Here is a 14,727-nt window from a genome sequence, read left to right as displayed (position 1 = left end):
AACATTTGCTGAAGTGTCTTTCAGCCATTTTAGATTCCTCTGTTAAGAGTTCTTTGTTTAGGTCTGTACTCCTTTTTTTTAAAAATTGGATTATGTGTTCTTTTGATGACCAATTTCTTGAGTTCTTTGTATATATGTGAGATCAGCCCTCTGCCCGATGTGGGGTTGGTGAAGATCTTTTCCCATTCTGTAAGCTGTTGTTTTGTCTTGTTGACTGTGTCCTTTGCTTTACAGAAGCTTTTCCGTTTCTGGAGGTTCCATTTATTAATTGTTTCTCTCAGTGTCTGTGCTATTGGGGTTATATTTAGGAAGTGGTCTCCTGTGCCAATGCGTTAAAGGCTCCTTCCCACTTTTTCTTCTATGAGGCTGGCTTTATGTTGAGGTCTTTGATCCATTTGGACTTGAGTTTTGTGCATGGTGATAGATATGGATGTATTTTCATTCTTCTACATGTTGATATCCAGTTATGCCAGCACCATTTGTTAAATATGCTTTCTTTTTTTCCATTTGATATTTTTTTTTTGCTTCTTTGTCAAAAATCGGGTGTTCGAAAGTGTGTGGATTAATATCTGGGTCTTCAATTCAGTTACACTGGTCCTCCTGTCTATTTTTATGCCAATACCAGGCTGTTTTTAGTACTGTAGCTCTGTAGTAGAGTTTGAAGTCAGGGATTGTGATGCCTCCAGAAATTCTAGGATTGTTTTTGCTCTTCTGGGTTTTTTTATTTTTCTATATGAAGTTGAGTATTGTTCTTTTGAGGACTGTGAAGAATTTGCTGGGATTTTGATGGGCATTGCATCGAATCTGTAGATTGCTTTTGGTAAGATTGCCATTTTTACTTTATTAATTCTACCTATCCAAGAGCATAGGAGATCTTTCCATTTTCTGCTATCTTCTTCAATTTCTTTCTTTAAAGATTTAAAGTTCTTATCATACAGGTCTTCCACTAGTTTTGTTAGAATTACTCCAAAATATTTTATGTTATTTGTGGCTATTGTGAAGGGTGATGTTTCTCTGATTTCTTTCTCAGCCCATTTATCATCTGTGTAAAGGAGGGCTACTGATTCTTTTGAGTTAATCTTGTATCCTGTTACATTGCTAAAAGTGTTTATGAGTTGTAGAAGTTCCTTGGTAGAATTTTTGGGGTTGCTTATGTAAACTATTATATCATCAGCAAATACTGAGAGTTTGACTTTTTCTTTTCCAATTTGTATCCCCTTAATCTCCTTTTGGTGTCTTATTGAGCTAGGACCTCAAGAACTATACTGAATAGATATAGAGAGAGTGGACAACCTTGTCTTGTTCCTGGTTTCAGTGGGATCGCTGTGAGTTTCTCTCCATTTAGTTGGATGTTGGCTGTTTTCTTGCTGTATATTGTGTTTATTATGTTTAGGTATGTTCCTTGTATCCCTGCTCTCTCCAAGACCTTTATCATGAAGGGTTGTTGTATTTTGTCAAAAGCTTTTTCAGCATCTAATGAGATGATCATATGGTTTTTATTTTTCAGTTTGTTCATATGGTAGATTACATTGACAGATTTTCATATGTTGAACAATCCCTGCATCTCTGGAATGAAGCCGACTTGATCATGGGTGAATCATGTGGCTAGGTATTTGTTAAATCTGGTTCTGTCACTCATAAAGTCAAGGGTTGACATTCGATCAGGAATCTGCACTACTTCACTTAGGGCTTCTCAAAAGACACTGTTCTTTGCTCGTGAGTGTGTCTGGGGGTCACTTCAGGACTTTGACTTGCTCCCGTGAAAATCTGGCAGGTTAGTCAGTGCTTCGTGCATCAAGGAAGCAAAGGGGGAAGATAAAAACGTGCATAAGTACTTGTTGTAACTAGCCTTGAAGAATCTTGGGTTCCTGCAAGGATAAAAAAAATACTATTTTATTTTATATATATATATAAAAAAAGAAAAAAAAATAGAAAAAAATCTGGTTCTGTCATGGAATATCTTATTTTGTTTTTCTATGGTGATTATAAGTTTTGCTGGGTATAGTAGTCTGGGCTAACATCCATGGTCTCTTAATGTCTGCATAACACTTGACTACAACCTTCTGGCTTTCATTGTCTCCAATGAGAAGTCAAGTGTAATTCTGATAGGTCTGCCTTTATATGTTACTTGGCCTTTTTCCTTTGCATCTTTTAATATTCTTTCATTATTCTGTATGGTTAGTGTTTTGATTATTTTGTGATGAGAGGACTTTTTTTTATCCAGTCTATTTGGTGTTCTTTAAGCTTCTTGTATCTTCATAGGCATATCTTTCTTTAGGTTGGGAAAGATTTTTTATGATTTTGTTAAGTATATTTTTCTCTGCTTTTGAGTTGAACTTCTTCTCCTTCTTCTATATCTATTATTCTTCGGTTTGGTCTTCTCATGGTGTCCCATATTTCCTGGATATTTTGTGTCAAGCTTTTGTTAGATTTAATGTTTTCTTTGAGTGATGAGTCTATTTCTTCTATTGTATCTTCAGTGCTTGAGATTCTCTCTTCCATCTCTTGTATTCTGCTGTTTATGTTTGAATTTGTAGTTGCTGATCGTTTTCTCATGATTTCTGTTTCTATAATTTCCTCGGTTTGTGTTTTCTTTACTATCTCTATTTTTTCAGTTTTCAAGTCTTGAATAGTTTCTTTTATAAGTTTGATGCTTCTTCTTGGTTTTCTTTGAGGGATTTGCTGATGTCTTCCAATTTTTCATTTGCCTTTTTCTCCATTTCTTTAAGGTAATTTCTCATTTCCTCTTTAAGAGTCTCAAACATTCTCCTGAAGTTATTTTTTAGGCCATTTCCTTCTGCTTGTTGTTTGGTTGTTCAAGTCTTGCTGTTGTAGGATCTCTGGATTTTACTGGTACTGTGTTGTTATTTGTGGTGTTGTATGTGTTCTTACCTGTCTACTCATCTTTTTCTCTAATTGGTGTGGTTGGGGCTGTTTGTGACTCTGGTGATTAATCTTCTAGGTACCAGTGGATCCATTCAGATGGATCTTCATGGTACAGTCATTGCCACAGTTCTAGTTACCCCATTGGTCACTCAGTATTCCTGGAGGCCGCCCAGTCCTCCCTGGGAGTTTGCTCCATTCCTGTGGGGTTTGCTGATGGACATTAGCATTATTGTTTCCCTTTGGCTGGTATGAATGATTCCTAACTTGAATGAAAATTTAATTTTCATATACAGACAATCTTTCTTGAGGATACAGAGATACATTTATGCAATAAATTTTACTTTTAAGAAAGTGTAAAACTGTCTGGCCACACAAACCTACACACATATCACATCATGAACATGTACTCATACCCCTATACACACAAACATACACACACCACACACACACAAACTTGCACTCATACTCCTATACACACAAACATACACACACCACACACACAAACTTGCACACATGTGACCCCACACACAATGATAAACAAATATTGAAAACTTTTCTAAAGAGAGCACACATAGCATACTTTTACATTCCCACCTGTTCGTACATCCTTCAGGTGCAAACTCGACTTGCAGAAAAGTAAATAAAAGAATAGAGTAGTTAGAAAAACAGAATGTATAATTTTAAAATAGCCATTCAGAGTTGGAGACAGTTTAAAGCACAGGTTCTCAATCTGAGGGTCATGATCCTTTGGGGGTTCAAATGAACCTTTCACAGGCATTGCCCAAGACCATTGGAAAAATATTTATATTACAATTCATAACAGAAGCAAAATTCCAGTTATAACATGTCAATGGAAATAATTTTATGGTTCATCACCACAGCACGAGGTTTCTAATACACAGCATGGATTAAAGGATCATAGCATTAGGAAGGTTGAGAGCCACTGGTCTAAAGGAGCCACTAAACGTAGTTTGGTTAAATACACCACGATAACCTGGGGACCAGAGAGACGGCTGTTGGCAAAGCATTGGCCACATAAGCACAAGGACCTGAGCTTACTCCCAGAACCACATAAGAACAAAGACCTGAGCTTACTCCCAGAACCACAGAAGAACCCAGGTGTGGTGGTTTTCTTGTGATCGTGGTGCTGGGAAACCCAGACTCGGCAATCTGCAGTTTGCTGGCTGTGAAAGACAAGAGGATCTAGGGGTTCACTGGCCATGGGGAGACAGAAATAGGAGGATCACAGAGCTCACTAGTTAGCCAGCTCAGCCTTAAGAATTCCAGACCTGTCCCAAGATCCAAGACAGATGAATGCCACCTTAGGTTGACCTCTGACCTCCACATGCACACAAGAGCACATACACTCACATATAAACATGCACACATACTGCCCACCTACACAAACCTACACACATATCCCACCACAAACATGCACTAACACCCCTAAACATACAAACATACACACATACCCACCACACATACACAAACATGACCACAAACAACCCCATATACAATGATAAACAAATACTGAAAATAACAAAGTAGCTCTAAATTTATTGACCAGCAGATATATTACTTGGCCTCAACGTTGCTCATTTCATGTTTCCAGCTGCTCTCTGCTAGAAAGATCACCTGCTCTGGACAGATGGGGCCATAGAACCATCTCTGACCAATATGTTACAGATGTGAGTAACATTTACCACTTCTGGGACACGTATAAATTACAGATATTTAATCTTTCAGCACTGCCTGCTCCCTCTGGTACAGTAATTATTCATGCTGGGGTGGAGGTCATTCTCCCAAGTTCACAAGAGACCACATATGCATACCTGTTCACTGCCAACTCACAACGGATGAGTTGTATAAGCAAGAATAAAATGTGTTACTTAAAACATTCATATATGAGGTTGTTATCAGTCATAATCTGCTATATTCTGACTGCCATATTCATCAAAGTTTGGGGTGTTTTGTTGTTGTTGTTTTGGTTGGTTTTTGGTTTTTGATGTTTTGAGGCAGGGTTTCTCTGTGTAGCGCTAGCTGTCCTGGAACTCTGTAGATGAGACTGGCCTCAAACTCTGAGATCTGCCTGCCTCTCTGCCTTGCTTTAGGGTGGTTAAATTCTTTCTATTAACATTTTTCCTTTGTTTCTTTGGTTTTTGACAAATTAGAAAATACTACTTCCATATTAGAAAAACAATAAATATATTTTCATTGTAAAAACTAAAAGTAGATCTCTCAAGATTGCTGAGTGGGGTAAAGGCACTTGCTGCTGAGCCCAGGACCTGAGTTTGAGCTCTAGGACCCACACAATCACAGAGAACCATCTCCCACAAGCTGTCTTGTACATACATGCACCATGGCATGCACACATACTCTCTCTCTCTCTCTCTCTCTCTCTCTCTCTCTCTCTCTCTCTCACACACACACACACACACACACACAAATAAACAATTAGAATTTTTAACCAAAAGTATAATGGAAGCTGCTTTATCCCCATCCTCTCTTTTAGCCCTGATCACGTGACCACTGTACAACCTCCTGTTCAATAAAACATGAGAGAGAAACTGGGACTAGGGAAAGTGCCAGCCACCTCCATGTGGGGACAAGGTCTCCTTTAGGAGAAATCTGCTCTGGTTTCTAAAGAGAAGGGAGATGAACAAGAGGCGAAAGCACGGTCCCAGTAAGAGCCCAGGGCAAGTTCTTTAGCAGCTCCGGGTTCACCCTGGGTCTTTCCCTCGCTTGGATTGCAGAATAGGCTGGGGAGCACTTAAGACAGTTGCTGCCAGAAGACAGCCCAGCCTCTCTCAGGTATTAAGTTCTTTGCTTGATCTAAAGGGAGTTCTTTGAAGTCTCCTTTGCAAAATAGGTTTTCCAACAAAACAAGCAACTTGAAAAAAAACTAGAGAAGCTGTTTTTTCATTTCTGAGATGCCTATCTAGCATCTCAGGGGATCGCCATGGCAACTCTTCAGTCCAAGTTTAAATTCAAACTGACCCAGTACTGACTCTTACTGGTACAGGCTGACTACTGGTGCCAGCCAGGACAGGAAGTGGAAATGACATTGATGTCACCATCATTGTTTGCAGTTAGGGATTTTGGTTCTTTTTGTCGTTTGAGGATTTTTTTTCCTCCATTATCTTCAAAGAAACTGGGAGTGAGAAATGTGGAGAGAAAAGTAAGGGGCTCCCAAAGCTAAGGCAATGACCATAAACAGTAGCCTAGGAGCTTCCAATGACTTCTTTGTAACTCCGAACCAGAGACTTAAGAGATGGCTCAAGTGGGATTAGTCAGATCTAGCAAGTAGAATATTTCTCCTCAACATCAGAACACAAAATGTCCACACTACAGTTTTTATTAAGAAGTATAAGTCGTGGCCAATGAGATGGCTCATTGGGTAAAGTTAGTTACCGGTGAGTCTGAAGACATGAGCTCTCTCCCTGGTACTGACATAGTGGAAGGAAGTTGTTCTCTTGCAATCACACACTTAAACGCTAGATAGATAGATAGATAGATAGATAGATAGATAGATAGATAGATAGATAGATGATAGATAGATAGATAGATAGATAGATGAACAACCAAACAAATGTAGGTTTTTAAAAGCTCTTAGAATCTCTGCTATCAAAGACATATTATATAGTGTGCAAGTGAAAGTGGAGAGAAGGGAAAAGGAAGGGAGAAAAGGAAAAGGTAGGAAAGAAGGAGGAAGGAAGGAAGGAAGGAAGGAAGGAAGGAAGGAAGGAAGGAACCCATGAACACATAATAACAAACAGTAAATTACATGGCATAAGTTGCAAAGAAAACTGAAGCAAATCAAGTTCACCACATCCTTGAGTAGTGGCAGGCTTTGGGGTATAAGAGTATGGCTAGAACTAGCTATATGAGGCATGATTAATAAAAACTGAGGGCCAGAAACTGGGGTTCAACCTAAAGATCTGAAAAACAAAACAGCCAGCCACTGGTTCTTATCTCAACCTCAGTCTGAAAATCGTGATCCTGCCTCCAAGAATCTCAGACTGAGACTGTGTCTGAGAACTGTCTCACCCCGTCTTATATTCCTCTCTAGAGCTGGAATTAAAGGTCTGTGTTACCATAACCTGGTCTGTTAGGCTGATCAGTGGGACTGCTTTACTCTCAGATCTTTAGGCAGTCTTCTTTATTTAATAAAATACAATTGAAATTCCATTAGATTTCCCCTTTTTGTCTAAAATAAAAAAGGCTATAACTAATATAAGAAAACTATATACAATAAGTCTAATGATTATATACAATATATACAGACAATAAATATACCAACAATGTCTAGTCCATTTGCATTTGACAAATTCAGAGAAAATATTTCATATCTATCCTATCTTGGTGAGTCTGAAGTCTTATACCTAATTTACTTTCTATCATAACTTGCTTTCTGCATCTGGTAAACTATAACTATAGTTACCTAATCTTCAACTCCCTCAGAGACCCAAGAAGGATATAATATTAACTGAGTAAGCAGGAAGTTCAAGCAAGTGACTTCCAAAAAATGTGAGTAATGACAGAAACAGATGGCTGCCTGGACAGTCATCCAAAGTTTCTCTGCAACGTTGGGGCATCCATCTTTGGCCTACAGGCCTAGCAAATTCGACAGACTTTTCTGTGAAGCAGCACATTTTGTGTCCTGCTTGTCTAATTAGGCCATCATACCGTCAGCAGTCAAGGTTGGGGTATTTTCTTGCCCAGTGGCTTACTTTTGCCACAAAGAAAGTAAACTCCATATAGAGTTTCTTTAATGCCCATTATCTTCTCTGAAGTAGATTGGTGTTTCCAGGACATACATGTCTCATTGTCATAAAAAAGAAGAACCTAGGATATTAAAACATCTTAAATGCCATATTGGGTAGATCTCTGAAGTGTTTGAAGATGGCCTATCTATCCAAATTATATCTTTGTTTGACCTTGAAAACATACTAATGTGACTATAGCCCCATGTTGGGCATCAAATTAAGCCTGATTAATAAAAAATAGGGTCAGAAATTGGGGTTCAACATGAAGATCATATTCTCTACTCTCCCTTTTGAGTTCTATCCCAAGGTCCCTGAATCTAGGTCCCACAACACACGTGAGAGATGAGTCACTAAGGCCAACTTCAGCAGGCATCTTGAGCATACACTAAAGTCACCTTCCTAGTGGGGCAAGGACAAGAAACTGATCCACCCACCAGCTCCAACTTCTGAGTGCCTCCAGAACACTGAAAGCCAGACCTATTAGGAGAGCAACCACTGCTTTAGAGATCTGCCATAGAATCCAGAACAAAATTGAAGCTGGGTATTGGAAAGTCACTTGATGTGGTTTTTACCCCTGGTTGAGTGCAGTGAGTCTGACTCTGAAAGTGTTGGGAAGTGAAAAGGGGAGGAAGAAGAAGAAGAAGAAGAAGAAGAAGAAGAAGAAGAAGAAGAAGAAGAAGAAGAAGAAGAAGAAGAAGAAGAAGAAGAAGAAGAAGAAGAAGAAGAAGAAGAAGAAGAAGAAGAAGAAGAAGAAGAAGAAGAAGAAGAAGAAGAAGAAGAAGAAGAAAGAGAGAGAGAGAGAGATTACATTTCTGTTTTCCAAGGGTACCTGGTGTACGTATATACACTTAAGCACACAGTCACATAGACAAAGTAAAAATAATTAAATCTTAAAAAATTAAAAAGTTAGACATTGTACACCGAAAAACAATACCCACAATTTTCTTTGGTCTCCATACGCATGTGTAAATGACAGCTTGTGCACGTACATACACTTGCACGCACACAGAAAAGACAAAAAAGAGAAAGGAAAGCAAAAGAATGAGTGGTTTAGGACACGCCCATCTTTACTTCCCAGCTCCCTAGAACTCACAGGCCATCCTGTGCTTCTTTCTGCTGAACCAGCCTTTCATGCAGCAGCTTTGCTGGCCCTGCTGGCTAAATTCACACTGCACAAAATCTTTACTTCCGAGCACCCACAGTTTGAGAAAATACTAGTTAGAAACACAAAGTCGCATACAATTCATTGCCCAGTCTCAGGCAGCCCCCACCCTTCCTTTTCTCGCTCAAGACATGAGATATGGCTGATTTGGGAGTGAGCACATTTCTGGAATGCCTCCCACAGCATCTCTTTCCCCATTCAGTCCTGCCGTTCCATCCCAGAAACCACACCCCGTACATAAGGGAGGCATTATGGAGAGGCCCACAGCCTGCCGCCCTTGTACTGGCTTCTCTTATTAGAAAGCTAAAAGAAATAGCTGTCTGTATTCAAATGTGAAGACATGGCAATGGGTACAACTTTATGAGGCATTTACTCTTTGGGAAGTTTGGAAATGGATCACTAGGATGGACATTTTGGACCAGCATGTGCTGAGCAGAATCTGAGTCAGAAACATTGGACAAAATATCAGTCTGGGAGTTTCATGAGCAGCCCTAACTTTGGGACTCAGCCCTCCTGGGCTCTGTGATCTGCATATACAAGCCTGAGGGCCCAGCTCCTCCTGATGGCCTATCCTGGGTGGCTGTTCTTTGTAGATCAGATTCTTTGAGACCTTGGTGTGGCATTTGTGAGTTTAACTAGACTAACACACACACAATATCTTACTGCTCACTCTATGCAAATGCTTTGCCTGGACTGGCTCCGTATTCACAAAACCCTCAGGAGCATAGAATGGATATATTTGTTACTGTTTAAAATATTTATTACTAAACTGATGAAATAGCTCCCCAGAATTTGATCCCTGGAAGAAAATTGATATCTGCAAGTTTTCTTCTGATACACACACACAGGGGTGCACAAATAAATGTGAAACTAATAAATAAAATGTTTATTGCTGATGTTATAGCTATCATTATTATCTGATGCTTGGCATCAAACACCGCCTTGGGAATATGAGGTAAGCACTGTTCTATATCATATTATAGCCTTGGCTTGTAACACGCTCCTGAAGCTGGACATTTAGGGTGATTGTCGTGTCGACAAAAAATGTGCGATTTGTTACACATTTATCAAATGAAAGGCTATTTTAGCATCTCATTTGTAGTCATAATTTCATATTCCTTCTCTTAAAGGAGTTCTTCAGCAGTATCTTCCTTCCTCAAACACAGAGCCACCTGTGTCTGTGAGCTAGGAGCCCTACACCGACATGATGAAAATGAAATTTAAAGAGGTTTTAGGTCATTGTCCAAGAATACACAGTCAGGAGACAGTGGGGCCCAGATTTGAACCCCACATGGCCTGGTTCCACCTGGAATATTTTTAACCATAATATTTGACTGCGTCTTTTTGCTTTCAATAAAGCTCCTGGCATTTGGAGAGCGTTCATAGACTCAGTAACTGACATTATATTTTACTTAAAACGGCCTTTGTAATAACTCCTTATTTTCAAAGACCATATGAATTGAAGACATAAAGTGAATAAATCAGAAGACAGAAACAAATAGATTTCGCATCACTTCCCTTCAATACTAATTCTCTAGAATAGTCCTCTTTTAATATTTTATTACAGTTATCTATTTACTCTGGGTAGGGGTATGCCAGACTTGTAGAGGACACATTGTGGGAGCCAGGTCTCTCTTTCTGCCATGTGGGTCCTGGAAATTTAACTCAGGTCATCAAGCTTGGTGACAAGCACTTTTACCCACTAAGTCATCTCCCCGGCCTTGGCAGTTTCTTTTAAGGCAGCATCACTCAAACTGCGGTCCTCCCTTCCCCTGCCCCATCCCTTCCCATAGAGCAACATGGACGAGAGGGAAGCCACATTTCCGCTATTCAGTTAACTTCCCAAGTGCACAGAGGAGGTTGGGAATCCCTGATTTTAGAGGTCACTCCACTAAGGGTCATCTAACTTACAGATTCAGTAGGGGGTGGGGGTGGGGGAAAGAAAGTGAATCTAAGGTGCAAGCAGTACTTTTTCTAGTTGCAGGTAAATGGGCAGACCTGGTATGAAAGTTGATAAGCATGTCCAATTGCATTACAGCTTCCATCAAATTTACATACGTGTGTGTGTGTGTGTGTAAAACTCATCATATGTGCGTGAAAGGGTATCATTCCTCAGGCACTGGCCTGGCCTGGAACTTGCTGAGCAAGTTAGGCTACCTGGCCACAAGTCCCAGGGACCTGCCTGTCTCCACCTCCCTATCACTAGGATTACAAATTGGCTTCCACGCCTGTCTCCTTTTGTTTGTTCGTAGTTTGTTATGTGGGGTTTGGGGATTGAACTCAGGTAGGTCCTCATGCTTATAAGTAAGCTTTTTCTCTGACCCAGTGGTCTCCCCCAGATCCCTCATTACATTTTATAAACTAAGTTTGCACATAGCTTCAAAGGTTACAATTATTAAGACTGGAACAATGACTACAGTCTCAGATTCTAGTCTAAGATTTTACTGCATCAATTCTTCAGAACCTTCCAGTTCTTGGGATGGAACCCAGAGGCCTCATTGGTCCCAGGCTAGCATTCGACCACTAGGCCACATTCTCAGCCTGTGCAGGTCACTTCCACTCAGCAGCATGCGTGGGCATGCACACACACACACACACACACACACACACACACACACACACGCACACACACCCAAGAGCTAAATTTAAAATACAGTGTGAATAGAATGTAGAAATCCAAATTTCCACTGCAGATTTTTTTTTATTTTATTTTTGTCTGATTTGGTCATGTTCAAGCAAAATATTGCCATGGACCGTAGACAACAGGAAATCACCAAAATGAGCCAAATCCATGTTTTTCTAAGAAGGGAACTTTAGAAAGTGTTAAGCTTACTTGCAGTTGTGGAGATGGCGTGGCTTGAATCCATCTCTAGTCCTCAGAATGATCCTTTGTTTCAGGTCTTCCCACACTCCTTTCCCCCTTACACTCTCTCCAGGCATCAAGATCTTTACCCTGAATTCCTTCCCTTAGCAATTCAGCTGCACGAGCCTCTCGGCAGACGCTGTGTCAAGTGCCAATCCTGCTGGCAGTCTAGGATTCAAATCTAGGCAGCCAAGTGTTAACCACTAAAATACCTTCCATTTATGGAGTGCCTGCTGGATGCCAGGTCCTTCACACAAGCTAGTTAAATCCTTAATAGTATGCGCAACAGAAATTGCCAACCAGACATGGTACACACCTGTAATTCCAGCGTTTGGAAGATTCAGGCTGGAAAACTGTGAATTCAAAGCCAGCCTGGGCTAACAGGAAGTGCCCGTCCAGCCCTAGCTCCATAGAACAGCTTGCCTTGGAGAGAAAAACTGTTGCATTCAAAACTAGAGGTTGCCCAGGTCACACAGCTGGCAGAGGAGGCGCAGCCTCTCTCTGGGTGAAAAGCCTACATTTTCCCTATGCCACCACCAAAGCTCTTGGGGCTTTGCTGGCTATCTTGCTAGCTCCCAAAGGGAACCCCACATTTCCTACCTTACAGATAGGAAAGGTCCTTCTTAAAGCGGACCCCTCAGGAAAATAACCACTGCTAAGGGGGTAGATTCTGTCCCTCAAGTCTAATTTCCAAACAAAGGCTGGGAAGAAATAAATATGCCTGCTTATGTCTTCCTCATCCCGTGAAAACACACTTTGAACTAAACAGTTTGTCCTTTAAACGACTGAGTCAGCATCAAGATTCACTTCATCTGAGATCTACAGGATCTTCACAGGGATGTAAGGCGAATCTTGTTTAATAGATTTTATAGAACCTTCCCAGTGGTCAGGACTGGACTGAACCTTTTCATTGTCAGGGCTGTGGTCACCTGTGAATTTAAACTGACTAAAACACAAACGCTGAGGCGTGAAGAGAGTACCAGATCTGCTTCAGTTCTGGATACTGACTTAATCATGGGACTGTCTGTAAAGTGCCCACAATTGGTAAGAAACTGGAGGGAAAATCGAGTTCTCCCACGTTTAGATGGAGAGAGTTGAGGTTTCCGGGAGTTCACGACTTGTAATCAGCTCTTTTCTCCCTGGATGCTCACTAACAGCTAACCACCTCAGACGTCTAAAGTGAAAACTTGCAATGAACTTCTGGGTGGGAGTCCGTCTTAGAAATTTGCAGGGACGGATAGGAATCTGGTAGACAGCAGCAGCCAACAAAAACACTTGATTCTGCAGGACTTTGAAGTTCCATGCACAACTCTGAGGCAAACTGGTAGGGGCAAGCGCTAAAGAGCCCTCAGAAGAGGCGAAAGTGACTAACAGATGGGAAAGCTTCCCTGGAAAAGCCTGGAAAAAAAGGATGGTGCAGACCGAGGTAGATGATGCCTCCCTTCCTTGCATCCCACGGGTCAGTTCCCGCCTGTCCAGAAGTAGCACGGCCCAGGGAGACAGAGGGAAGGGGCAGAGCCGCGGACAGCCACAGCTCTCCTACTTACTTGCTCCGCGGCGTCATCCCAGCTCCGAGCCTCTTCCTGGGACTTCGAGAAGAGGGGCAGCCCCAGGCACAATCCCAGCAGCAGAAGCATGGTGAGGCCTGTGCGCGCTACAGCTCTGGGACAGGGAGGGAGTTTTCAGGGTGCTGAAGGAGCTGCCGCCTCAGAAAGACACACTCGCTCCATCCAGCCCCGCCTCCACCAAAGCCCCGCCCGTCAAGGTCCCCGCCCCCTTCGTGCCCTCCAGGCTTGCCTGAGTCCGTCTCTGGCAACACCGCTACCTAGGCCACGCCTCCTTGCTCTTTCGGAGCCCCCCCACCCTCAGTTCCGCCAGCTGCTCACAAAGTGATCCCTGGCTCCTCTGGGCTCCACAACTGTCTGCAGGCCAGCTTCCTGCAGGCACCACCTCCAAGTCCCACCTCCAGCCCTTGAGTAGCTAATGGGTCCCCAGGGTCCCAGAAGGAAAAAACTCCAGAGCTGCCCCAGCTGTGTGCACAGCCAAGGCAAGCTCTTCTTTGCCCCGCTTGAATGCCGTCGTGCCTCCCGTGCTGTATGCAGTGAATAGACTTCTCTTAGGTCTTTCCCTCTGCCTGCAGCTACCTGCATCATCACCTGCAAGTCTTCCTTCCCTGCTTCCCTTCGCTTTATGGACTTGCTTCATCCTTGATGCCAAGAGATAGGGGATCAGCACATTGGGTTCACCTGAGGCCTAAAGTTGACAGGACCCCTCCTCCCCCTTACTCTTGGTATCAGCCACCAATGCTTAGAGTCACAAGTAAGGGATGTCAACTGGTGGTCTAAGGTACACAAACCGCATTGCCCCTTTTAATGCCATTCTAGTACTGGGGGAGAGAAAAGAGAGGCAGAATTGGACCTGGGCGGGTGTTGGCCTGGAAATGAATGTTCTGTCTCTTGATTATAAATGGTTGCTCTGTTCTTGTCTTGCCACAGGAAGGATCGTTGCCTATGGCCCTCCCATGCCTGGCCTTCTAGAACCTAAGGGAAGTCTTTCCGCCCTGTACGTGTCTATGCAGCTGGGATAGTGTGCTTAAACCATCTTGCAAAAGGCAGTTGTTTCAAAGACTTATTCTGTGTCTCTGGCAAGTCCATCTAGGCAGATAAGGTGAGAAGTGGGCTGTGGCCAAAACCAGGGAAGTGGCTGCCCCCACCCCTGGCAGCATGCGTCCTGTGGAACGTTGGACCATCAATGATAATCGTGGAATCTATAGGAACATGGAGAGTGTTGGCAGTATCACGGCACAGGGGTGGGGTGGGGAAGATCAGATCACGGACCTGCATCAGCGCAACAGATTGTAGCGAGGTGAAAACACACAGGAATACACTTGACTGCAAAAAGAAATGGCAACGGTGGGTATTCTGGTTTAAGCTGCTACTCCTTCTTAAAACACCCCACTTACTCTTAGCTCCATGTTGCTTGTTCAGCAGAGAAATTAAGAGAAGTTCAAACAAGCAAACTTGCTGCTGCCATGAAATAAAAGGAAGATC

At 42.2% G+C, this 14,727-nt stretch overlaps 1 protein-coding gene across 1 annotated transcript in view; it reads right to left on the bottom strand.

The window, feature by feature from the left end:
• Itih5 (inter-alpha-trypsin inhibitor heavy chain 5) overlaps window positions 1-13,410 on the bottom strand; it is a 91,429-nt gene extending 78,019 nt beyond the window's left edge. The window contains exon 1 of the mRNA XM_050150510.1: window positions 13,225-13,410. Within this exon, the coding sequence (XP_050006467.1) occupies window positions 13,225-13,314 (90 nt within the window). The 5' untranslated portion in view covers window positions 13,315-13,410. The remainder of the gene's footprint in view (window positions 1-13,224) is intronic.
• Between the last annotated feature and the right edge of the window lie 1,317 nt (window positions 13,411-14,727).

This window comes from Alexandromys fortis, unplaced genomic scaffold, assembly GCF_014885135.2.
Source record: "Alexandromys fortis isolate MF-2015 unplaced genomic scaffold, M_Fortis_MF-2015_v1.1 scaffold_69, whole genome shotgun sequence".
Taxonomy (NCBI): Eukaryota; Metazoa; Chordata; class Mammalia; order Rodentia; family Cricetidae; genus Alexandromys; species Alexandromys fortis.
The sequence above is the reverse complement of the archived record's forward strand: the minus strand, read 5'-3'. Positions and strand labels throughout refer to the sequence as shown.